Source organism: Tachyglossus aculeatus, chromosome 22 (assembly GCF_015852505.1).
Source record: "Tachyglossus aculeatus isolate mTacAcu1 chromosome 22, mTacAcu1.pri, whole genome shotgun sequence".
In the NCBI taxonomy this organism is placed as follows: domain Eukaryota; kingdom Metazoa; phylum Chordata; class Mammalia; order Monotremata; family Tachyglossidae; genus Tachyglossus; species Tachyglossus aculeatus.
The window spans coordinates 34,536,124-34,559,575 of NC_052087.1; the positions used below are offsets into that span (position 1 = coordinate 34,536,124).

Genomic DNA, 23,452 nt, shown 5'->3' on the forward strand with positions numbered 1-23,452 from the left:
CCATTGGTACAGGGATGTGTCGTATTGTATTGTATTGTATTGTATTGTATTGTATTGTATTGTACCCAGGCCCATAGCTGACTAGCTTGGTTCGTCCATAGACCACAGTGTTCGGCACATAGCGAGTGTTTAACAAATACCGCAATTATCATCATCGTAGTAGATGATAATCATGAGAGTAGACCAGGTGTCCAGGTTCTGTGCCAGTTGGCTGCCGGAGTTGGCGAGCGAGAGGAAGCGGGATTAGAACGTATGACTTTCCCATTCCCCGGTTTTGAGGGGGGTTGTCTGACAGGGAACAGTGTCGATGGAGGGAGGTTTTCGGCAACATTTTAAATCTGACACATCCAGCTCAGAAATGCAAGGAGGTTGTATTTGGTCCTCCTCTACCCATAGTTTTTTATTGTACAGGCCCAGAGAGGAAACAGGCTCCCATATTTCACAACTAGGGTTGAGATGGAGAAGAGAGGAGAAAGGCCCATGGGTCTCCAGGGAGACTCTGAAAGTAGTATATGAGATGGAAAGTTCCGGTCGAAAGAGGCTTGGGCTTTGGCTCCTTGTCCTCTTTCCTCCCTCGACTTCAGAACCTGGAGAATCTGACTTCCAGGATCTCTCCATCAGAGACCCTGTAGTTCATAACTCCTGGAAGAACAAGGAAAAAGGATGAAGAGTCATCTCCAACTCTACTCGACTCCTGCCCACTGTTTTGATTCAGATTGTCCTAGAGTGTCCAGGCCCTCTAAGGAAGGCACCTGGAGAGTTTTCAGTACTCTACCTGTCTCGGCTACAGGAGGAAGAGTCAGGCAGAGGCCTAGCCATTCCATTCCTTGCTTGGGCAGTGGCTAGTGAGTGGAAAGCAATCTGCTACAAGTCCCAACTCACCTGGGCTGGGCAGCAGCAGCATGGGAGAGAGTCGAGTGTGGAGACTCATGTCAACTGCACGGAAGGCGGCAGTGGTCAACCACTTCCATATTTTTGCCAAGAAAACTCTGTGGATACACTACTGGAATGATTGCAGATGGAGGTGGGGCGTTCTGGGAGAGGTGTGTCGCTATGGGTAAGAGTTGACTCAACAGCGTAAGACAAGACAAGAGTGTCTGGAGCCAGGGGAGCATGTGAGTTTGGGTACACATCTCTGTGTGTGTGCAGATGGTTGGCCTTTGCTTTAGAAGATGGTGTTGGAAGTTCACCTATTAGTATATGTGTGGCTGAAAAGGTCACTGTGGGATCCACAGCCCCGGACACATTAGTCAAACAAAAAGGTTGTCCCTTGTTGTGTTTAATATTTGCAAGGGCCGGGGGGTTGTCTTTGTTATGAAGGGGTTTGATGTGTGGGGGCTTCAGGGCTGGTTCCAGGCTCTGGTGGGCTCCCACTTGCGGAAGGCAGAGAGTCTCCCAGAATTAAGATCGCTCCCTTCTCATCTTCCTTAGAGCACAGCCAGCTCTTCCTGAGCTTCAACCCCCACATCCCCCATGCCCCATGGGTGCCTCCTCCAGTACATGTGTGTATATACACTTTGGTATGTGCACCCATATGTACCTGGAATAGAAACCAGGTAATCTGCTGACACTCCTCATAAGGTGATCAGTTCCAGGTCTCTCATTACAGTCTTGAACTGGTTTCCTCTATCCTGACACTGCGGGTCCCCACTGATTTCATCCTGTCGTGACTGGATTACTGCATCAGCCTCCTCGCCGATCTCCCATCCTCCTGTCTCTCCCCACTTCAATCCATACTTCATGCCGCTGCCCGGATTGTTTTTGTGCAGAAACGCTCTGAGCATGTTACTCCCCTCCTCAAAAATCTCCAGTGGCTACCAATCAACCTACGCATCAAGCAAAAACTCCTCACCCTCCGCTTCAAGGCTGTCTATCGCCTTGCCCCCTCCTACCTCACCTCCCTCTTCTCCTTCTCCAGCCCAGCCCGTACCCTCCACTCCTCTGCCGCTAATCTCCTCACCGTGCCTTGTTCTCACCTGTCCCGCCATCAACCCCCAGCCCACGTCATCCCCCTGGCCTGGAATGCCCTCCCTCCCCACATCCGCCAAGCTAGCTCTCTTCCTTCCTTCAAAGCCCTACTGAGAGCTCACCTCCTCCAGGAGCCCTTCCCAGACTGAGTTCCCTCCTTCCTCTCCCCCTCCTTCCCCTCTCCATCCCCCCACCTTACCTCCTTCCCCTCCCCACAGCACCTGTATATATGTATATATGTTTGTATGTATTTATTACTCTATTTTTTATTTATTTGTTTTACTTGTACATATTTATTCTATTTATTTTATTTTGTTCATATGTTTTGCTTTGTTCTCTGTCTCCCCCTTCTAGACTGTGAGCCCGCTGTTGGGTAGGGACCGTCTCTATATGTTGCCAACTTGTACTTCCCAAGCACTTCGTACAGTGCTCTGCACACAGTAAGCGCTCAATAAATACGATTGAGTGAATGAATGAATAAGTGATTAGCACAGTGCTCTGCACACAGTAAGTGCTCAATAAATATGATTGAATGAATGAATAAGCGATTAGTACAGTGCTCTGCACGCTCAATAAATACGATTGAATGAATGAATGATTCTCTCCTGGCTACCTCACCAGGAAGACCTGAGACTAAAAGTGAGAAAGATGGAGAAATCTGGCTGGGAAAGCCAAGACTGAGGCTAGCAGTGGCCACAGTCACTAATTTGGTGGCCAGAAGACCTGGCAATAAGGTCACCAGATGATGGAGACATTTTTTCTGTCCTGTTTTCCTGTTCTGTCCATGCTTTGTGGCTGCACTTTTCAGCCTTCCCTAGCAGACACGGCACGGAGTCTTGAGGCTCTGCTTCCTGTCTTCCCTCCTTACCTAGGTCCAGAGGTTTGTTTCCACTCCAAAGCTTCCAGTAGACTCTCTGTTCACCGTTTCCTTGTAGGCCCCTCACCGAGTTGACATATGGGCCCCAGTAACTGGATTTCAGGGTGAAGCTGTAGAGATAGTTAGTAGGGATGGGGAGGGAGATTTCAAGGTAATTTTTACAAATGGTATTTGTTCAGTGGCTACCATGTTCCAGGTACTCTACTAAGCGCTGGGGTAAATACAAGCTAATCAGGTTGGACTCAGTCCACATCCCACATGGGGCTCACAGTCTTAATCCGCATATTAGAGAAGCAGCGTGGCTCAGTGGAAAGAGCTCGGGCTTTAGAGTCAGAGGTCAGGGGTTCAAATCCCAGCTCCGCCAATTGTCAGCTGTGTGACTTTGGGCAAGTCACTTAACGTCTTTGGGCCTCAGTTCCCTCATCTGTAAAATGGGGATTAAGAATGTGAGCCCCCCCTTGGGACAACCTGATCACCTTGTAATAATAATAATAATAATAATGGCATTTATTAAGTGCTTATTATATGCAAAGCACTGTTCTAAGCACTGGGGAGGTTACAAGGTGATCAGGTTGTCCCATGGTGGGCTCACAGTTTTAATCTACACAGATGAGGTAACTGAGGCACAGAGAAGCGAGGAATTTGGACCCAAACCCCTTAGCCTTGGTTCTTGAGACCTGCCCAAACAGACATACCCAAACCTAGTCTTGTCCTGTTCTTGGGCTGCCTCCATCACCTTCAAGAAGTAGGAGCGCTTAGGTACCGAGACGACGATGGAGTCAGCAAAGCTGTTATTGACGTCATCCGTGACCTTGTATGTGACCTTGATGGTGGACGGGCTGGCGGGAGCACTTGGCGAGGGGGAAGAAAGGGTCAGATTATCTGCAGTGAACAAGGATGAAGAGATTACAGTGTGAGGGGGACTCTACCTTGCTTTGATTTGGGTCAAGCTTACCAGTCTGGTGACTGTAGCGGAGATAGAGGGAGGTGCCGTGCAGCTAATCTGACTTTCTGGATGGAGATCTCCATGTCTGGACAATTCCCCCGAGGTTGACTGGGGCGGCTTCACAAAGCAACTCATTGCGGAGGGAGTTGTGAGTTAGTCAGCCGTGGCCCTGTCATGCCTTGGAAAGTCAATAGCTCCTCCCTTGAGATCAAGGGAGAAGCAGAGTGTAGACAGAGCAAGGATCTAGGAGTTAGAAGGACCTGGATTCTAATTCCGACTCCGTCACCTGTCAGCTGTGTGACCTTGGATAAGTCACTTCGCTTCTCTGTGCCTCAGTTCCCTCACCTGTAAAAGGGGGATAAAGAGCCCCATGTGGGAAAGGGACTGTGTCCGACCTGATTAGCTTATATCCACTCCAGCGCTTAGAACAGTGCTTGGCACATAGTAAGCACTTAACAAGTACCACTATTATTCATATTATTATATTATTATCACATAATTATATTATAATATTATTATTATTATTGTAATAAAGAGAGAAGACCACCAGATAGATCCCAGTTGATTGTCAGACCTAATTAAGGTTTTCATTTTAGGTCTACCCTTTTAAGATCACATATAGAATGCTAGGCATTAAGAATAAGATGACACTGGGAAGTAGTGTGGTCTAGTGGAAAGAGGATGGGCTTGGAAGTGATAGGAACTGGGTTCTCATCCCAGCTACATCACTTGTTCGTAGTGTGACCTTGGGCGAGTCACTTAACTTTTCTGTGCCCCATTTATCCTGAGAGCACCCGGTGGAACAACCTGATCACCTTGTAACCTCCCCAGTGCTTAGAACAGTGCTTTGCACATAGTAAGCGCTTAAGAAATGCCATCATTATTATTATTATTATTATCCATAAAATGGAGATTGACTGAGAGACCCATGTGGGACATGGACTGTACCCAACCTCATTATCCTGTATCTACCCAAGAGCTTAGAACAGTGACTGATACATAGTAAGTGCTATTAGAATTTAGAAAAAAAAAATTAGAAAAAAAAGAAAGTTGAATCCCGCGAGCTTTGTGGGATCGACTTGTGGATACTTTTAAATGAAAACTCCACCTACTAAAAAAATTGGCTGAATTATCACAGACCGCCAGTTTGAAGCATATTTCACATAGCTCTTGAATCACTTAATGATCTCATTGAGAAAGTCGGAGTGTGGTACAGTCTAAAGAATTTTGACCTACTATAATGGAAACAGTAAATCATGTTCTCTAATAATAATAATGATGATGACATTTGTTAAGCACTTACTATGTGCAAAGCACTGTTCTAAGTGCTGGGTAGGATACAAGGTGACCAGGTTGTCCCACGTGGGGCTCACACTCTTAATTCCCATTTTACAAATGAGGTAACTGAGGCACAGAGAAGTTAAGTGACTTGCCCAAAGTCACACAGCTGACAATCGACGGAGCCGGGATTTGAAATCTATAGCGACTAGCTCTTCATAGAGTCTACGTGGTATGAAGTCAGTAATATTTGTCTCGCTTTCTCTTAAGGGAGGTAGAAACCAGTGTGTGGGAAGAGAAAAAAATCCTTCTCTCATCCAACCTTGACTTTCCCCATGGTTACTGGACAGAGCGGAGAACTGATCAATCAATCAATCATATTTATTAGGATTATTACTTTGTGCAGAGCACTGTCCTAAGAGCTTGGGAGAATATGATGTAACAATATAACAGACATTTCCTGCCCACCACGAGCTTACAGTGTAGAGAACACAATATAACAGAGTTACGTTGTCATGTTTGTTGTTTGCGGTGCTAGACACCACTTTCTCTTTTGCCCCACTGTGTCTTGTTCCTTCCGGAGCTACGAAACTTTTGCTCAAGAAGTTCATTATGGACAAGGAATGTGTTCACCGACTATGTTGTATTGTACCCTTCCAAGTGCTTAGTACAGCGCTCTACACTGTACTAATCAAATACTGTACTAATCACTGTACCAATCAAATACTCATCAAATACCATTGATGAGGGAGAGCAGATCCTTTTCTGCTAATCAAATACTCATCAAATACCATTGATGAGGAAGAGCAGATCCTTTTCTGCTAGCACACTATCCTTGACTGTGAAGCCAGTCTGACTTTATGGACAGAGAGCGCTCCACGAGCAGATGGACTTCTAGACTGTGAGCCCACTGTTGGTTAGGGACTGTCTCTATATGTTGCCAACTAGTACTTCCCAAGCGCTTAGTACAGTGCTCTGCACACAGTAAGCACTCAATAAATATGATTGAATGAATGAATGAATGGGTGTACCAAGTAGATCCTCCCTGGGGAAGCTAATCAGAGGAGGGGGGCTAGAGGGGCCAATGTTTTAATTGGAGTAATCCAAAAAGCAAAAGTTGCCCAGAAGTCTTTCATTGCTGAAGGAACTGTGGTTCAGCAAGCCTCACCCCTGTCCCGTACCAGGCAGAAACTCTCCACCGAACAGGCCCCGGGAGTATGTGTCGACATTACCTTTTCTTCTCCCTCTTCTCTCCCCAAGGCTGCAGTGTTAGTGTTAAATCACGGGAACTAACCTGGACTAGAAACTCGGAACGGTTCCCTCGTGTTATTCTCGACTGCTGAGCTGCAGAACTAAGTTAGAGACTTTAGGGCCCGGCAGAAGCCAGTTCAACCCTGGTGATTTCTGCGTGAACAGTTTGGAGAAGCCCCTTCACCTCCTCTCCATCTCATGTGTTCATTTATTTATTTATTTTACTTGTACATTTCTATCCTATTTATTTTATTTTGTTGGTATGTTTGGTTCTGTTCTCTGTCTCCCCCTTTTAGACTGTGAGCCCACTGTTGGGTAGGGACTGTCTCTATGTGTTGCCAATTTGTACTTCCCAAGCGCTTAGTACAGTGCTCTGCACATAGTAAGCGCTCAATAAATACGATTGATTGATTGATTGATGTGCTGGGGGGCGCGGGCCCTGGAAGGAAAAAATGGAAGCGGTCTGGTTAAGGGGTCCAAACCTGAATCCGAGTCGCAGTGTCCCCTGGTCACATCCAGATAGGTCTTGCCCTCCAGAGCTGGGATGAGTTGGGCTGCAGCCGTGCGCTGTTCGAATGTTCCCAAGGGAATCTCATTTAGCATCTTCTTCAGGGACAGGTTACAGTCCCAGTCTTTATTCTCATAATAGTCTCCACTTACAAACAGGGCCTGGCGGGGAACCCAACAGAGTCCATGAATCTCCCATCAGAGAACCAGTATCAATCAGTCAGTCAATCGGTCAGTGATATTTATTGAATGCTTACTGTATGCCGAGCACTGTACTAAGCACCTGGGAAAGTACACTATAACACGAATTGGATAGATACATGGTTATTAGGTTGTCCCACTTGGGGCTCACAGTCTTGATCCCCATTTTACAGATGAGGGAACTGAGGCCCAGAGAAGTGACGTGACTTGCCCAAAGTCACACAGCTGACGAGTGGTGGAGCCAAGATCAGAACCTAGGATCTATGATTCCCAAGCCCGGGCTCTTTCCACTAAGCCACGCTGCAGTCCAAGTAGGAGGGAGAACAGGTGTTGAATCCCTGTTTTTGCAGATGAGGGAACAGAGGCACAGAGAAGTGACTTGTCCAAGGTCTTACAGTTAACAGCTTGTTATGGGCAGGAAACATTTCCGTTAATTCTGTTGTACTCTTCCAAGGGCTTAGTATAGTGCCCTGCACATAGAAAGCACTCAATAAATACCACTGATTGATTGATTGATTGATTAGGAGAGCCGGGAATAGAACCCAGGTCCTCTGAATCTCAGTTCCATGCCCTTTCTATTAGGTCATGCTACTTCTCTTAAGCCCTTGCTATGTGTAAAGCACTGAGATACATCCAAGGGAATCAGGTCATTTGACCCACATGGGTCTCTTGGTCTAACTGGAAGGGGGAATGGGTGATTAATCCCCATTTTATAGATGAAGAAACTGAGGCCCAGAGCAGTTAAGTCACTTGCCCAAGGTGACATAGTGAGCACATGGCAGAGTCAGGGTTAGAATTTATGTCCTCTGACGCTCCGGGACATGATCTTTCCATTAGGCCATGATGAGAACAATACGGGAATAAGGATGAAAAGTAAATAAGCAGAGAGAGGGTAAGGAAAAATGAGAGAGGGAAAGGAGATAGGGGACAGAAGAGGGATGATACTCTTCCCAATTGCTGCTTCCCCTTTCAGACCTCCTCGCTTTCTCCTAATAATAATAATAATGATGATGATGGCATTTATTAAGCGCTTACTATGTGCAAAGCACTGTTCTAAGCGCTGGGGAGGTTACAAGGTGAAGAGTTGTCCCACGGGGGGGGGGCACTCATAGTCTTGATCTCCATTTTACAGATCAAGAAAAGTTAAGTGACTTGCCCAAAGTCACACAGCTGGCAATTGGCGGAGTCGGGATTTGAACCCGTGACCTGTAACTCCAAAGCCCGGGTTCTTTCCACTGAGCCACGCTTTCCTAACCTCACCTGCATAGCCAATCCGGTGCTGTAGACATTCCCAATGGTGCCATATTTGTCTTCCGATTCCAGGATCTTCTTCACAAGCTGCCTAATGTTTTCCTCAATCTTCTCATCCTTCTCGCTCCTCTGCACACAGATCTGAGCCAGGACTGCCACGGCCCCAGTGTCTGCCGAGAGACTCACTGATTAGTGGGAGTTTTGGGAGGGGAAAGACTGGAGAATTCAGGAATCCTCTCGTGGTCCCCGGTTCACTCATGCTGGACCTTAGAATATTGCGGTCAAGCTTGGGCTGGCTTGGATTTGTTGCAGTTTCCAGCAGGCCCGCGTACATGAACCACTGAAGGCCTTCCAAGCCTTTGTAGCTCCTTGCAGACAATGTACAACCATTTTCTACTGCTCCTGTTTGGACCTTTTCCCATCTAGAGAATAGGGAAGCAACGTGGCCTAGTAGAAAGAGCCCCAGCCTGGGAATTAGAGGACATGGTTCTCATCCCGGCTCTGCCACTCGTCTGTTGCGAGACCTTGGGTGAGTCACTTAGTTTCTCTCTTCTTCAGTTCCCTCATCTGCAAAATGGGGATTCGATTCCTGGTCTCCCCTCTTCCTTAGACTGTGAGCCCCATGTGGGACCTGATGATCTTGTATCTACCCCAGCTCTTAGAATAGTGCACAGTCTAAGGAAGAGGGGACACCAGGTAACGAATCCCCATTTTGCAGATAATAATAATAATAATAATAATAATAATAATGGCATTTGTTAAGCGCTTACTATGTGCAAAACACTGTTCTAAGATGGACCTTAGAATATTGTGGTCAAGCTTGGGCTGGCTTGGATTTGTTGCAGTTTCCTGCAGGCCCGTGTACATGAACCACTGAAGGCCTTCCAAGCCTTTGTAGCTCCTCGCAGACTTAATGTGCAACCATTTTCTACTGCTCCTGTTTGGACCTGTTCCCATCTAGAGAATAGGGAAGCAACATGGCCTAGTAGAAAGAACCCCAGCCTGGGAGTTAGAGGACATGGTTCTCATCCTGGCTCCGCCACTCGTCTGCTGGGAGACCTTGGGTGAGTCAGTTTCTCTCTACTTCAGTTCCCTCATCTGCAAAACGGGGATTCGATTCCTGGTCTCCCCTCTTCCTTAGACCATGAGCCCCATGTGGGACCTGACGATCTTGTATTTACCCCAGCTTTTAGAATAGTGCACAGTCTAGGGAAGAGGGGAGACCAGGTATCGAATCCCCATTTTGCAGATAATAATAATAATAATAATAATAATGGCATTTGTTAAGCGCTTACTATGTGCAAAGCACTGTTCTAAGATGGACCTTAGAATATTGTGGTCAAGCTTGGGCTGGCTTGGATTTGTCGCAGTTTCCTGCAGGCCCGTGTACATGAACCACTGAAGGCCTTCCAAGCCTTTGTAGCTTCTTGCAGACTTAATGTGCAACCATTTTCTACTGCTCCTGTTTGGACCTGTTCCCATCTAGAGAATAGGGAAGCAACGTGGCCTAGTAGAAAGAGCCCCAGCCTGGGAGTTAGAGGACATGGTTCTCATCCCGGCTCTGCCACTCGTCTATTGCGAGACCTTGGGTGAGTCACTTAGTTTCTCTCTACTTTAGTTCCCTCACCTGCAAAATGGGGATTCGATTCCTGGTCTCCCCTCTTCCTTAGACTGTGAGCCCCATGTGGGACCTGATGATCTTGTATCTACCCCAGCTCTTAGAATAGTGCACAGTCTAGGGAAGAGGGGACACCAGGTATCGAATCCCCATTTTGCAGATAATAATAATAATAATGGCATTTGTTAAGTGTTTACTATGTGCAAAGCACTGCTCTAAGATGAGGGAACTGAAGTAGAGAGAAACTAAGTGACTCACCCAAGGTCTCGCAGCAGACGAGTGGTGGAGCCGGGTTGAGAACCATGTCCTCTGACCCCCAGGCTGGGGCTCTTTCTACTAGGCCACGTTGCTTCCCGATTCTCTAGATGGGAACAGGTCCAAACAGGAACAGTAGAAACTGGTTGTACATTAAGGCTGCGAGGAGCTATAAGGGCTTGGAAGGCCTTCAGTGCTTCAGTGGTTCATGTACACGGGCCTGCTGGAAACTGCGGCAAATAGGAGGTGCGTAACAAATATTATTATTTTTATTGTTGTTGTTGTTAGGTCTGGCTGTGAGCCCGTTGTTGGGTAGGGATTGTCTCTATCTGTTGCCGAATTGTATGTTCCAAGTGCTTAGTACAGCGCTCTGCCCACAGTAAGCGCTAAATAAATGATTGAATGAATGAATGAATGAATGGAGATTCTGATGATTGAGCCGAGGTCCAGGATTTAGGATTTATCAATTAATCAATCAATCAGTGGTAATTATTGAGTGCTTACTGTATGCATAGCACTGGACTAAGTGCTTGGGAAAGTACAATATAATAGAATTAATACTAGTGATGGTATTTGTTAAGCGCTTACTATGGGCCAAGCACTGTTCTGAGCACTGGAGTAGATGCAGGGTAATTGGATTGTTCCACGTGGGGATCACATTCTTAATCCCCATTTTACAGATGAGGTAACTGAGGCACAGAGCAGTTAAGTGGCTCGCCCAAGGTCACACAGCAGACAAGTGACGGTGCCGGGATTAGAACGCATGTCCTCTGATTCCCAAGCTCGTGATCTTGTCACTAAGCCTCGCTGCTTGGTAGACTCAACCCCTCTCCTCAAGGAGCTTGCAGTCTACAGGGGGAAAAACACATTAGAATAAATTATGGATAGGGGAAATAGAACATAAGACTATTTAGACAAGTGCTGTGGGGTTAGGGTGAGTATCAAAGTGATTAAGGGGTACAAAGCCAGGGGCGTAGTCGACACAGAGGGGAAGGAGGATAAGGGAAACGAGGTCTTCCACTTTTCCACTTCCCCTGGAAAAATCCCTCCTTCCATCCTTGACCACCACAGTTTCCCTCCTGAATGACTCACAGTGTTGGGCTGTGGGGATGGAGATGGGTGGACATCTGAGTTATCTTCCTAATTTTTATTTCATGGTATTTGTTAAGTGCTTACAATGTGTCAGGCACTATATTAAGCCCTGGGGTTGATACAAGATAATCAGGTTGAACGCAGTCCATGATTCTCACAGTCTTAATTGCCTTTTTACAGATGAGGTAACTGAGGCATGGAGAAGTTAAGTGCACACAGCAGACAAGTGGCAGAGCAAGGATTAGAACTCAGGTCTTCTGATTTATTTTATTTTGTCAATATGTTTTGTTTTGCTGTCTGTCTCCCCCTTCTAGACTGTGAGCCCGCTGTTGGGTAGGGACCGTCTCTATATGTTGCCAACTTGTACTTCCCAAGCGCTTAATACAGTGCTCTGCACACAGTAAGTGCTCAATAAATACGATTGAATGAATGATTTCCCAGGTCCTTGCTCTTTCCATTAGGTGACTCTGCTTCTCACATTGATTCCATCCTTTCTTTTCTATTTGTGGTATTTCAGCCTTTCCGTCAAATGAGGAGTTTATTCCTGTCCTCTCCCCTCTATCCTGAGATGTTGTGAAGACTAATAATAATAATAATTTTGGTATTTGTTAAGCGCTTACCATGTGCAAAGCACTGTTCTAAGCGCGGGGAGGATACAAGGTGATCAGGTTGTCCCCTGTGGGGCTCACAGCCTTAATCCCCCTTTTACAGATGAGGTAACTGAGGCCCAGAGAAGTGAAGTGACTTGCCCAAAGTCACACAACTGACAATTGGCAGAGCCGGGATTTGAACCCATGACCTCTGACTCCAAAGCCCGGGCTCTTTCCACTGAGCCACGCTGCTTCTCTAAGAATTGTGCTTTGAGTTTCTTTTTTTTTTAAATGGTTAAGCACTTACTATGTGTCAAGCACTGTTCTAAGCGCTGGGGTAGATAATACTAATAATAATGATGGCATTTATTAAGCGTTTACTATGCTGTTCTGAGCACTGGGAAGTTATAAGGTGATCAGGTTGTCCCTCAGGGGGGCTCACAGTCTTCATCCCCATTTTGCAGATGAGGGAACTGAGGCACAGAGAAGTGAAATGGCTTGCCCAAAGTCACACAGCTGACAGTTGGCGAAGCCGGGATTTGAACCCATGACCTCTGACTCCAAAGCCCGTGCTCTTTCCACGAGCCACGCTGCTTCTCATACAAGTAGATACAAGTTAGATACAAGTTAGTCAGGCCAAGTACAGTCCCTGTTCCACATGGCGCTCACAGTCTACTTAGGAGGGAGAACAGGAAAAAAGGCAGAAAGAGGTGAATGATTATTTTAATTCTTTCCTCTAGCCCACATAGTCCATCTACATGTCCATTCCTAGCGGCCCCTCCCTCCACCCGCCAAGAAGTTACTTACCCACAGAGAACTGGCTGCCGAAAGTGTACTTTTCCCAACCGGGAGAGAAGAGGTTGGCAACCTTAGAGCTCGAATAATCTCCCTTCAGCAGGCACAGGGCCAAGACATCCAAGCTGAGCTGGAAAAAGTTAGTCAGGGGATTGCCTGTTGTCACTGATGAAAAAACAAAGACATACTTTAGCCATGAAACTAAATAAAAATAATAATGATGGTGACAATGGTATTTGTTAAGTGCCTACTGCGTGTCAAGCACTGTGTTTTCATTGGCATTTGTTAAGCGAGTACCTTGTTCCAGACACTTAAGCACCAAGGTAGATATAAGTCCCTTTTTATTGTTGGGTAGGGACTGTCTCTATATGTTGCCGATTTGTACTTCCCAAGCGCTTAGTGCAGTGCTCTGCACACATTAAGCGCTCAATAAATACGATTGAATGAATTAGTGAATATAAGGAAATTGGGTTGGCCACAGTTCCTGTCCCACATGGGGCTCACAGTGCTAATCCCCCACTTTACAGATGAGGTAACTGAGGCTCAGAGAAGTGAAGTGACTAGCTCAAAGTCACACAGAAGACAAGTGGTAGACCCAGGATTAGAACCCAGGTCCTTTTGACTCCCCTGCCCCTGCTCTATCCACTAGGCCACACTGCTTCTCTATTCACTGGATAGATATAAGATAGTCAGGTCCCACATGGGACTCACAGGCTTAGTAAGAGGGAAAACAGGTAGAGGATTCCTATTTTGCAGATGAGGAAACTGAAGCACAGAGAAGTTAAGTGACTTGCTAAGGTCACACAACAGTTAAATGGCAGAGTGGGGATTAGAACCCAGGTCCTTCTAACTGCTGCTTTCTCTATTGAAGTCTACCCCTAAAGGGAGGTGGGAAGGGTGAGAGGCAGGGAATGTATTGAGCTCCTACTGGGGTAATGTGTGGTATTAAGAAATTGGGAAAAATACAGCATCATGAAGCTGTCTGCTCCCTGCCCACAGAAGCTTACATTCTAATGGGAAGACAGACCTCAAAATGTTTGTAAAAAGGGTGAGGGCAAGAGTCAAAAAGTAGATGAAGAAAAGGAATAGGGGAGAGGTGACTTTGGGCAAGTCACTTTGCTTCTCTGTGCCTCAGTTATCTCATCTGTAAAATGGGGATGGAGACTGTGAGCACCACATGGGAAAGGGATTGTGTCCAACTCGATTTACTTGTATCCACCCCAGCACTTAGTGCAGTGCCGGGCACATAGAGCTTAACAAATACCGTCATCATCAAATGAATTAAAAAAAAAGAGAAGGAGAGAAGGGGTTGAGGGAGGGAAGATATGTTGAGGAGCGAGAGAGAGAGTTAGGGAGAAAAGAAGGCCTTGGGTGGGGTAGAAATGGGATCCAGACCTTTGACTCTTACTTATGTTAGTCAGTTCCTCTTGGAACTTCTTTTCCAAGAGATTAATCAGGTTCGAGTCGGATGAGAAGACCTCCCTGGGGTCTTGGCAGGCGGCTTCTAGAGCCAGGACATGCAGGGCCAGTTTTCCGGAGGTCATTGACATCCCTGGAAGAAATCAATAGTCAGGCTAGAGGAATACAGTTAGACCTCGTTTATATGTCACTCTGCCTCTAACCCCTCTTGTTAATCGCTGCCTCATTGTTTTGTCTCCTAACCTTAGTCACTTTCATCATGCACCCTTTCTTTCTCTCTCTGTCTCTCTGTGCCTCTTTTTCTGGGTGTGCCTCTCTGTTTCCCTCAGCCTTCGAACCTCTCTGCCTCTGTTTCTATTTCTCTATTTTTTGTCCCTCTCTGCCTCTGTTTCGTGCTGTTTCTCTCTCTGTCGCACACAGCTTCCGTTTCTCTGGATCTGTGTTTGTTTCTCTCCTCTTTCTCTCTGTATCTCACCCCTCCTTTCTCTGTGTCTCTGTCTTACTCTCTCCCCTCCTCCTTTCCTCCCCCTGAAGTTTAATTCTTTGCTTTACCCAGGGTTTTTTTTTTTTGTGTATTCTAACATATTAAATGTTAAACTGATAAGCAGTAGTAAGGGGCTTTGATCATTAAAGCAGAGGCCTCTTTGGCATTACGCCTTTGAAATCATGGAAAAGAACTAAACATTTGGGCAAATATTAACAGTGCCAGGGCTTAGAACAGGGCTTTGCACATAGTAAGCACTTAATAAATGCCATAATTATCATTGTTTTTTTCCTAGTGCTAAAATAAAAATCGGAATTTGAAATTACTGTTGCAATTGTTCCAAGATAGCATCAAGGGAGAAAATGTCTGCTAGAGGAACTCCAGACTGCACTGGCGCCCAGTGGAAAAAAAAATCATCCCTGCATCTTGGTTCTGAAGAACAGGAAATGGACATTCAAGTAAGTATGGCCAGTTTTATGCTCCATTACTACCACAATTATTATATTACAGGGGCCCCCTCATCTAGTGGCACCTCTTGAATCAATCAATCAATCAATCAATCAATCAATCATTCAATCAATCATATTTATTGAGTGCTTACTGTGTGCAGAGCACTGTACTAAGTGCCTGGGAAGTACAAGTTGGCAACATATAGAGACAGTCCCTACCCAACAGTGGGCTCACAGTCTAGAAGGGGGAGACAGAGAACAAAACCAAACATGCTAACAAAATAAAAAAAAAATAGAATAGATATGTACAAGTAAAATAAATAAATAAGTAAATAGAGTGATAAATATGTACAAACATATATACATATATACAGGTGCTGTGGGGAAGGGAAGGAGGTAAGATGGGGGGATGGAGAGGGGGACGAGGGGGAGAGGAAGGAAGGGGCTCAGTCTGGGAAGGCCTCCTGGAGGAGGTGAGCTCTCAGTAGGGCCTCGAAGGGAGGAAGAGAGCTAGCTTGGCGGATGGGCAGAGGGAGGGCATTCCAGGCCAAGGGGAGGACGTGGGCCGGGGGTAGATGGCGGGACAGGTGAGAACGAGGCATGGTGAGGAGATGAGCAGCAGAGGAGCGGAGGGTGCGGGCTGGGCTGGAGAAGGAGAGAAGGGAGGTGAGGTAGGAGGGGGCGAGGGGATGGACAGCCTGGAAGCCCAGGGTGAGGAGTTTCTGCCTGATGCGCAGATTGATTGGTAGCCACTGGAGATTTTTGAGGAGGAGAGTAACATGCCCAGAGTGTTTCTGGACAAAGACAATCCGGGCAGCAGCATGAAGTATGGATTGAAGTGGGGAGAGACACGAGGATGGGAGATCAGAGAGGAGGCTGATGCAGTAGTGCAGACGGGATAGGATGAGAGCTTGAACGAGCAGGGTAGCAGTTTGGATGGAGAGGAAAGGGCGGATCTTGGCAATGTTGCGGAGCTGAGACCGGCAGGTTTTGGTGACGGCTTGGATGTGAGGGGTGAATGAGAGAGCGGAGTCGAGGATGACACCAAGGTCGCGGGCTTGTGAGACGGGAAGGATGGTAGTGCCATTAACAGAGATAGGAAAGTCAGGGAGAGGGCAGGGTTTGGGAGGGAAGACAAGGAGTTCAGTCTTGGACATGTTGAGTTTTAGGTGGCGGGCAGACATCCAGATGGAGGTGTCCTGAAGGCAGGAGGAGATGAGAGCCTGGAGAGAAGGGGAGAGAGCAGGGGCAGAGATGTAGATCAGGGTGTCATCAGCGTAGAGACGATAGTTGAAGCCGTGGGAGCAAATGAGGTCACCAAGGGACTGAGTGAGTGGGCTGTGGTGGCCATCTTTGTTTGGAAGTGGCTGAGAACACACCCTCTGATTGAACGTTTGGTTTTGGGTGGGCATTTTGGGTTACTTACCATTGTCTTTGGCATTTTCTATGAGCTGGGCCAACAGGGTCTTCTCTGTGGTCCGGCTGTGGTCCCGAGCCAGTCTCAGAGCCAGCAGGACATAGGGATTAGGGGTTGCGCTGCTGTCATTAGAATGGATCATTGTTTTCAGCAGAGATGTCACCAGGGGACGTTGTTCCTCATTGATGGCTGAAAGAGAGATGACAAAGTCCAAGGGCTCCAAAGTCCTTTTTATGTATTCTCTTTTAAACACAAACTGGGCAAAGATTTGGGGGCAATTATCCAGCAGACACATGCCCTGGATGACCCGCCAGTCAGTGAGTCATATTTATTGAACAGTTACTGTGTGCAGAGCACTGTACTAAGCTCTTGGGAGAGTACAATATAAAGGTCACACAACAGACAAGTGGTGGGGCAGACTTCGTTCATTCATTCATTCATTCAATCGCATTTATTGAGCGCTTACTGTGTGCAGAGCACCATCCTAAGTGCTTGGGAAGTACAAGTTGGCAACATATAGAGATGGTCCCTACCCAACAGTGGGATCACAGTCCAGAATTAAAACCCAGGTCCTTCTGATTCCCCAGTCTGTGATCTATCCACTAGGCCACACTGCTTCTCTTTCTCTTCTCTTTTTTCACCCTCCTCCTTTTCTCCTCTCTCTTCCTCCTCCCTCATTGCCATCCCTGAGCCCCTCTCCTTTGGCTCTGGCTCCTCTTTTAGGTTCCACACCCATCTCATTTTAGGGCACCACCTCTCTAATAATAATAATAATGATGGTATTTGTTAAGCGCTTACTATGTGCAAGGCACTGTTCTAAGCGCTGGGCACTGTTCTAAGCTCTAATCCCCTTCTTCTCAGAAAACAGGGCAATTCTGTTTCGTCATCCACTTAGGAAGAGGAAGAGCCTTTGACATCTCCACTCAGTAATGACTCAACCCAAGCACGTGAGAGAAATGGGAGTGAAAAAGAGTATCACTCATTTCCTGGCAGATGGTAGGCTTCTTCCAAACATTCCCTCCTGAGAGTTTACCATTTTGGTCCTGTCTATTGCCTAATTCCTATCAATCAATCACATTTATTGAGAGCTTACTGCATGTGGAGCTCTGCACTACATGCTTGGGAGAGTACAAGAAGAGTTGGTAGACACGGTCCTTGCCAACTTGGCTTGAGGTTCAGCCCAGGCCTCTGCCTCAGTCTTTTCCTTGAGAGGACTGATGAATACCCAGATATTCCTCACCACATTCATGAGAAAGAAGGCGCATAAAGGAACCGCATAGCTCTGGCCCCGACCCTCCTGGTTCCGGGCACAGTGAGCCGATTGTGATGCCTCCGCCCAGCTTGGAAATGTCAAGGTCAGGAATTTAATTGGAACAGAAATGTCCTGATCACAGGTCCGACTAGATTCTCTAGGTTTACCTCAGAATGGAACTCTAGCTGTTTTTTTTTCTTAATGGCATTTGAGGGAAGCCGGATTAGATGAAGACAAACAGGGAGAAAAGATTGGAGGAAGAAATGTAAACAACTTTCGTTACGCTGATGATCAATCAATCAATCGTATTTATTGAGCACTAACTGTGCGCAGAGCACAGTACTAAGCGCTTGGGAAGTACAAGTTGGCAACATATAGAGACAGTCCCTACCCAACAGTGGGATGATACTAGCAGAAGATGAAGAAGATTTGAAGGGCTTATTATTAAAAGTTAAGGAGCAGAGCAAAAAGATGGGCCTGCCTTTGAACGGCAAGAAAGCAAGGATCATGACAACTGGAAGCCTCAACACGTTTATGGTGGATGGAGAGAAGACTGAAATAATTGACAGTTTTTCTCTCCTGGGATTGCTAGTCAATAATAAAGGAACTAGTAGTCAAGAAATATGCTAAAGATTAATGTTAGGAAGATTTGCTATGAAGAGCCTGGAAAAAAATCATGAAATGTGCTGATGTAACAATTGCCACAAAAATAGAAATTGTCAATTCTATGGTGTTTCCAGTGACAACGTATGGATCCGAAAGCTGGACAGTGAAAAGATAGGGTAGAAAAAGCATCGATTCTTTTGAAACGTGGTCTTTTGTGAATACCATGAACTGCCCGAAAAACAAACAAATGGGTTTTGGAACAAATTAAGCCAGTTGTGGTCTTTGGAAGGCCAAATGGCTCGACCTAGATTAGCATATTTTGGACACATCACCGGGAGGAGTAATTCTCTGGAGAAGACACTAATGCTAGGGGAAGTCCAGGGAAAACGTGCTAGAGGCAGACCAGCAGTTAGATGGATAGAAACCATAGCAACGATAACAGAAGAACCGTTAACAAGGTTACAGATTATGGCAGAAGATAGGGTGTTCTGGAGAAAAGATATCCATAGAGTTACTACGAATTGGAAATGACTAGATGGCATTTGATAATAATAACTGATAATTTGTTAAGTGCTTACTATGCCCCAGACACTGTGCTAAGTACTGGAGTAGATACAAATTAATCAGATTGGACACAGTCCATGTCCCACATGGGGCTCCCAGTCTTCATCTCTGTTTTACAGATGAGGTCACTGGGGCACAGAGAAGAGAAGTAATAATAATAATATTTGTGGTTTTTTAAAGCACTTACTACGTGCCCAGTACTGTACTAAGTGCTAGGATGAATACAAGCAAGGCGGGTTGGACACAGTCCTTGTCCCAGATAAGGCCCCCAGTCTTAATCTCCATTTTACAGATGAGGTAACTGAGGCCCAGAGAAGTGAAGGGACTTGCCCAAGGCCACACAGCAGACAAGTGGCAGAGCTGGAATTAGAACCCATGACCTTCTGACTCCCAAGCCCAGGCTTTATCCACTACGCCGGTCTTGCCCGAGGTCTCACAGCAGACGAGTGGCAGAGCGGGGATTAGAACCCAGATCCTTTCCTTCCCCACAGCTATCCTTTAGATGGGATGCCCTCTCCTGAGGAATATGCATATCCATAATTTATTTATTTATATTAATATCTAGCTCCCCTTCTAGATTGTAAGCTCATTTTGAGAAGGGAATGTGCTACCAACAGTATTGTACTCTCCCAAGCACTTAATACAGTGTCCTGTATACAGTAGGTGCTCAATAAATACAATAAAAAAGGGTTAGGGGAGATGTGAACTCTGTGTGGGACGGGGGTTTCATCCAATCTGATTATCTTGTAACTACCACAATACTTGGCACCTAAATACCATCATTTTTATATTTAAAAATGAATCTCCTAACAGCGATGTTTAGATAAGAAGCATGTCCTCGTGGAAGGAGCCTAGACTGGGGGTCTAATCCTAGCTCTTCCACTTTTTCCAGACGTGTGACCTTGGGTAGGTCACTTAACTTTACTGTGCCTCAGCTCCCTCATGCATAAAAATAGGGACAAGATATGCATTCTCCTTCCCCCTTAGATGGGGAGTGTGTCTGATCTGCTTGTATTACATCTACCCCAGTGTTTAGTATAGGGCTTTGTACATAATTGCTTAAAAAAATCTCACTATTATGATTTTTAAAAAATATAAGGGTGTTGCTCAGCCTGCACGGCAATGGGAAAATGGTGAACTATCATATCTTCATAGACAAAGTACGGAAGAGATTCGTTCTCGATCAGAGGAGCTGATTTTTTCATTTGGAGCACTGGGGCCAAGGGGATGACAGGGATTTTGTTGGGGGGATAAGGCTTGGGAGGAGAACAAATAATTAATAGCTGAGATACGACTGAAAGAACGAAAGATAGCCACCATTTTGGGTTATTAACCCTTACGAGAAATGTTGAAGCCGTGGTCCAGTAGCCTACCGGAAAGAGCACTGACCTAAGAGCCAGAGGACCTAGGTTCTAATCCTGGCACCATCCCTTGTTTGCTCTGTGACCTTGGGTTTAACTTTAATTGCTTAACTTCTTTGTGCTTCGGTTCCCTCCTCTGTAAAATGGGGATTAAATATCCGTTCTCCCTCCTACTTAACCTTCTTGTGGGCCGGAAACATATTGTGTTGTACTCTTTGAAGCGCTTAGTACAGTGCTCTGCACAAGGTAAGTACTCAATAAATATGATTGATTGATTGATTACTTAGTCTGTGAGCCCCACTTGGGAGAGGGACTGTGTCCAGCCTGATGACGTGGCTTGGCACATAGTAAGCGCTTAACAAATACAGTGATAATAATAATGATAAGAGGCTGGGAGTCTATCTCCAAAAGCTGAGCGGGCCATTCATTCATTCATTTATTCAATTGTATTTATTGAGCGCTTACTGTGTGCAGAGCACTGTACTAAGCGCTTGGGAAGTACAAGTTGGCAACATATAGAGACGGTCTCTACCCAACAGTGGGCTCGCAGTCCCCCTATTGCCACTGTAGAGGGGACACCTGTGTTGTCAATAATAATAATGGCATTTATGAAGCGCTTACTATGTGCAAAGCACTGTTCTAAGCACTAGGGAGGTTACAAGGTGATCAGGTTGTCCCACTTATTTTTTTAATGGCATTTATTAAGTGCTTACTATGTGCCAAGCACTGTTCTAAGCACTGGGAAGGTTACAAGGGGATCAGGTTGTCCCACTTAGGGCTCACAGTCTTACTCCCCATTTTACAGATGAGATAACTGAAGCACAGAGAAGTGAAGTGACTTGCCCAAAGTCACAGAGCTGATACGTGGCGGAGCCGGGATTTGAACCCATGACCTCTGACTCCAAAGCCCGGGCTCTTTCCACTGAGCCACGCTGCTTCTCTGACCAGGACACTTGGAGAGGGAAATAGTCTTGCAATCTTGGAACTGAAGGACACCTCAACTCCCTGTGGGTGTGAAGATGCTGAGCAGGTGGAGGTGGATGGATTCATTCATTCACTCATTCAGTCGTATTTGTTGAGCACTTACTGTGTGCAGAGCACTGTACTAAGCGCTTGGGAAGTACAAGTTGGCAACATCTAGAGACAGTCCCTACCCAACAGTGGGCTCACAGTCTAGAAGGGGGAGACAGAGAACACATGGAAGCAGCATGGCCTAGCAGAAAGACCGTGGCCCTGGGGGTCAGAGGACTTGGGTTCTAATCCCAGCTCTTCCACTTGTCTGCTGCGTGACCCTGGGCAAATCAGCGTGGACTAGTGGAAAGAGCCCGTGCTTGGTAGTCGGAAGGACATGGGTTCTAATCCTGCCTCTGCCACTTGTCTGCTTTGTGCTCTTGGGCAAATCACTTAACTTCTCTGTGCCTAAATTACCTCATATGTAAAAATGGGGATTAAGACTGAGCTCCAAGTGGGACAGGGACTGTGTCCAACCCAATTGTCTTGCCTCTAACCCAGTGCTTAGAACAGTGCCTGGCACATAGTAAGCGCTTAACAAATACTACAGTTATTATTACTATTCTCCGTGCCTCCGTTTCCTCATCTGTGAAATAATAATAATAATAATGGCATTTATTAAGCGCTTACTATGTGCAAAGCACTGTTCTAAGCGCTGGGGAGGTTACGAGGTGATTGGATTGTCCCACGGGGGGCTCACAGTCTTAATCCCCAATTTCCAGATGAGGGAACTGAGGCACAGAGCAGTTAAGTGACATGCCCAAGGTCACACAGCGGACAATTGGCAATTAAGCTTGTCAGCCCCATGTGGGAAAGGGACTGTGTCCAACTCGATTAGCTTATATCTACCCCAGTGCTTAGAATAGTGCCTGACACATAGTAAGTGCTTAGCAAATGCCACGATTCATTCATTCAATCATATTTACTGAGCGCTTACTGTACTAAGCCCTTGGGAAGTACAAGTTGGCAACATATAGATACGGTCCCTACCCAACAGTGGGCTCACAGTCTAGAAGATTATTATTATTACTATTACTCCCCGTGCCTGTGTTTCCTGATTTGGAAATGGGGATTAAAACTGTGAGGCCCTTAGGGGATGGGGACTGGGTCCAACCTAATTATCTTCTATCTACCTCAGCGCTTAGTACAGTGTGGTCACATAGTAAGCGCTTAACAAATACCCCAATTGTCACTATGATTATTGCATCACTCTCACGGTCAGCTTGCCCCTATTCCCTACAATTTTGAAGGGGAGAATACTCACCACAGGTCTTGCAGAACTGCCCACGGCTGAGACAAAGCAGCAGGAGCCCTATCAGGGCCAGATGATGGAGTCTTCCCATCACTCTGCGGGCAGCGGCAGTTCCACCTTCTCCGCTCCTGTTTCTACTAGGGCGCAGAGGTTCCTCCCCAGTATTTATCGGGAAGCGAGGAGTATGCTGCCAGGGCTCCTCCCAGAGATTTCTTCACTCTCTTTTGCTTCTCTTCTGCGACCAGGAAATGCTGAGCGATGCCAGGAAATGTAACCAGGCCCTGATTTCCCAGGGAGGTGGTGAAAGGATGAGATTCAGCACCATGTGCCACGGGCCTCCTCTCTCTGGCACCATCGAAAAACCCTTGGGGCAGCAATTACTCACCCAGTGGTGAGAGGTTCGAGTCCTGGGCGACCTCTTTCTGGTGCAATTTTCTCTTTTTTTCATTCATGTATCTCAGTCCCGGGAGGGTGGTTGGGAGTGATGAGGGATGACTTGTCCTTTGAGAGTCAGTTGGGGCTAAAATTCAATCCTAAGAACTGGACCTCTTTCTTTCATCAGGTCCATTGGTTCTACACGGTTCGTCCACCCCCTCTTTTTAATGGTATGGCTGCCTGTCAACCTATGCAATCAAGCAAAAACTCCTCACTCTTGGCTTCAAGGCTCTCCATCACCTTGCCCCCTCCTACCTCCCCTCCCTTCTGTCCTTCTCCAGCCCAGCCCGCACCCTCCGCTCCTCTGCCGCCGCTCACCTCCTCACTGGGCCTCATTCTCGCCTGTCCCGCCATCGATCCCCGGCCCACGTCCTCCCCCTGGCCCGGAATGCCCTTCCTCCACACATCCACCTAGCTAGCTCTCTTCCTCCCTTCAAAGCCCTACTGAGAGCTCACCTCCTCCAAGAGGCCTTCCCAGGCTGAGCCCCCTTCTTCCTCTCCTCCTCCCCATCCCCCCGCCCTACCTCCTTCCCCTCCCCACAGCACCTGTATATATGGTTGTACAGATTTATT

General features: G+C 46.5%; 1 protein-coding gene and 1 non-coding gene across 2 annotated transcripts; one reads left to right on the top strand and one right to left on the bottom strand.

Moving 5' to 3' along the window:
- Positions 1–352: 352 nt before the first annotated feature.
- Positions 353–22,591, bottom strand: TCN1 (transcobalamin 1). Its single transcript, XM_038764975.1, has 9 exons — positions 22,457–22,591; positions 16,408–16,587; positions 14,038–14,181; positions 12,642–12,794; positions 8,289–8,449; positions 6,803–6,989; positions 3,541–3,727; positions 2,837–2,955; positions 353–642 (listed from the first exon to the last, which is right to left on the bottom strand). Exons 1-9 carry the CDS (start codon positions 22,533–22,535, stop codon positions 581–583), a joined length of 1,272 nt encoding a protein of 423 aa, XP_038620903.1. The 5' UTR covers positions 22,536–22,591; the 3' UTR covers positions 353–580.
- On the top strand, positions 735–872 carry LOC119944358. The gene has a single exon (XR_005455846.1). It is a non-coding gene; the product is annotated as a small nucleolar RNA SNORA7 (small nucleolar RNA).
- Positions 22,592–23,452: the final 861 nt, after the last annotated feature.

What these genes read in the sequence shown, in the direction of transcription:
- TCN1 (XM_038764975.1), bottom strand. Translation starts at nt 22,535, where the DNA reads ATGGGAAGACTCCATCATCTGGCCCTGATAGGGCTCCTGCTGCTTTGT. An exon ending in CGGCAGCCAGTTCTCTGTGG is followed by an intron (nt 8,450 to 12,641) that starts GTAAGTAACTTC and finishes GTCTCTCGGCAG; the next exon opens with ACACTGGGGCCGTGGCAGTC. An exon ending in GCACCGGATTGGCTATGCAG is followed by an intron (nt 6,990 to 8,288) that starts GTGAGGTTAGGA and finishes GTTCCCCGCCAG; the next exon opens with GCCCTGTTTGTAAGTGGAGA.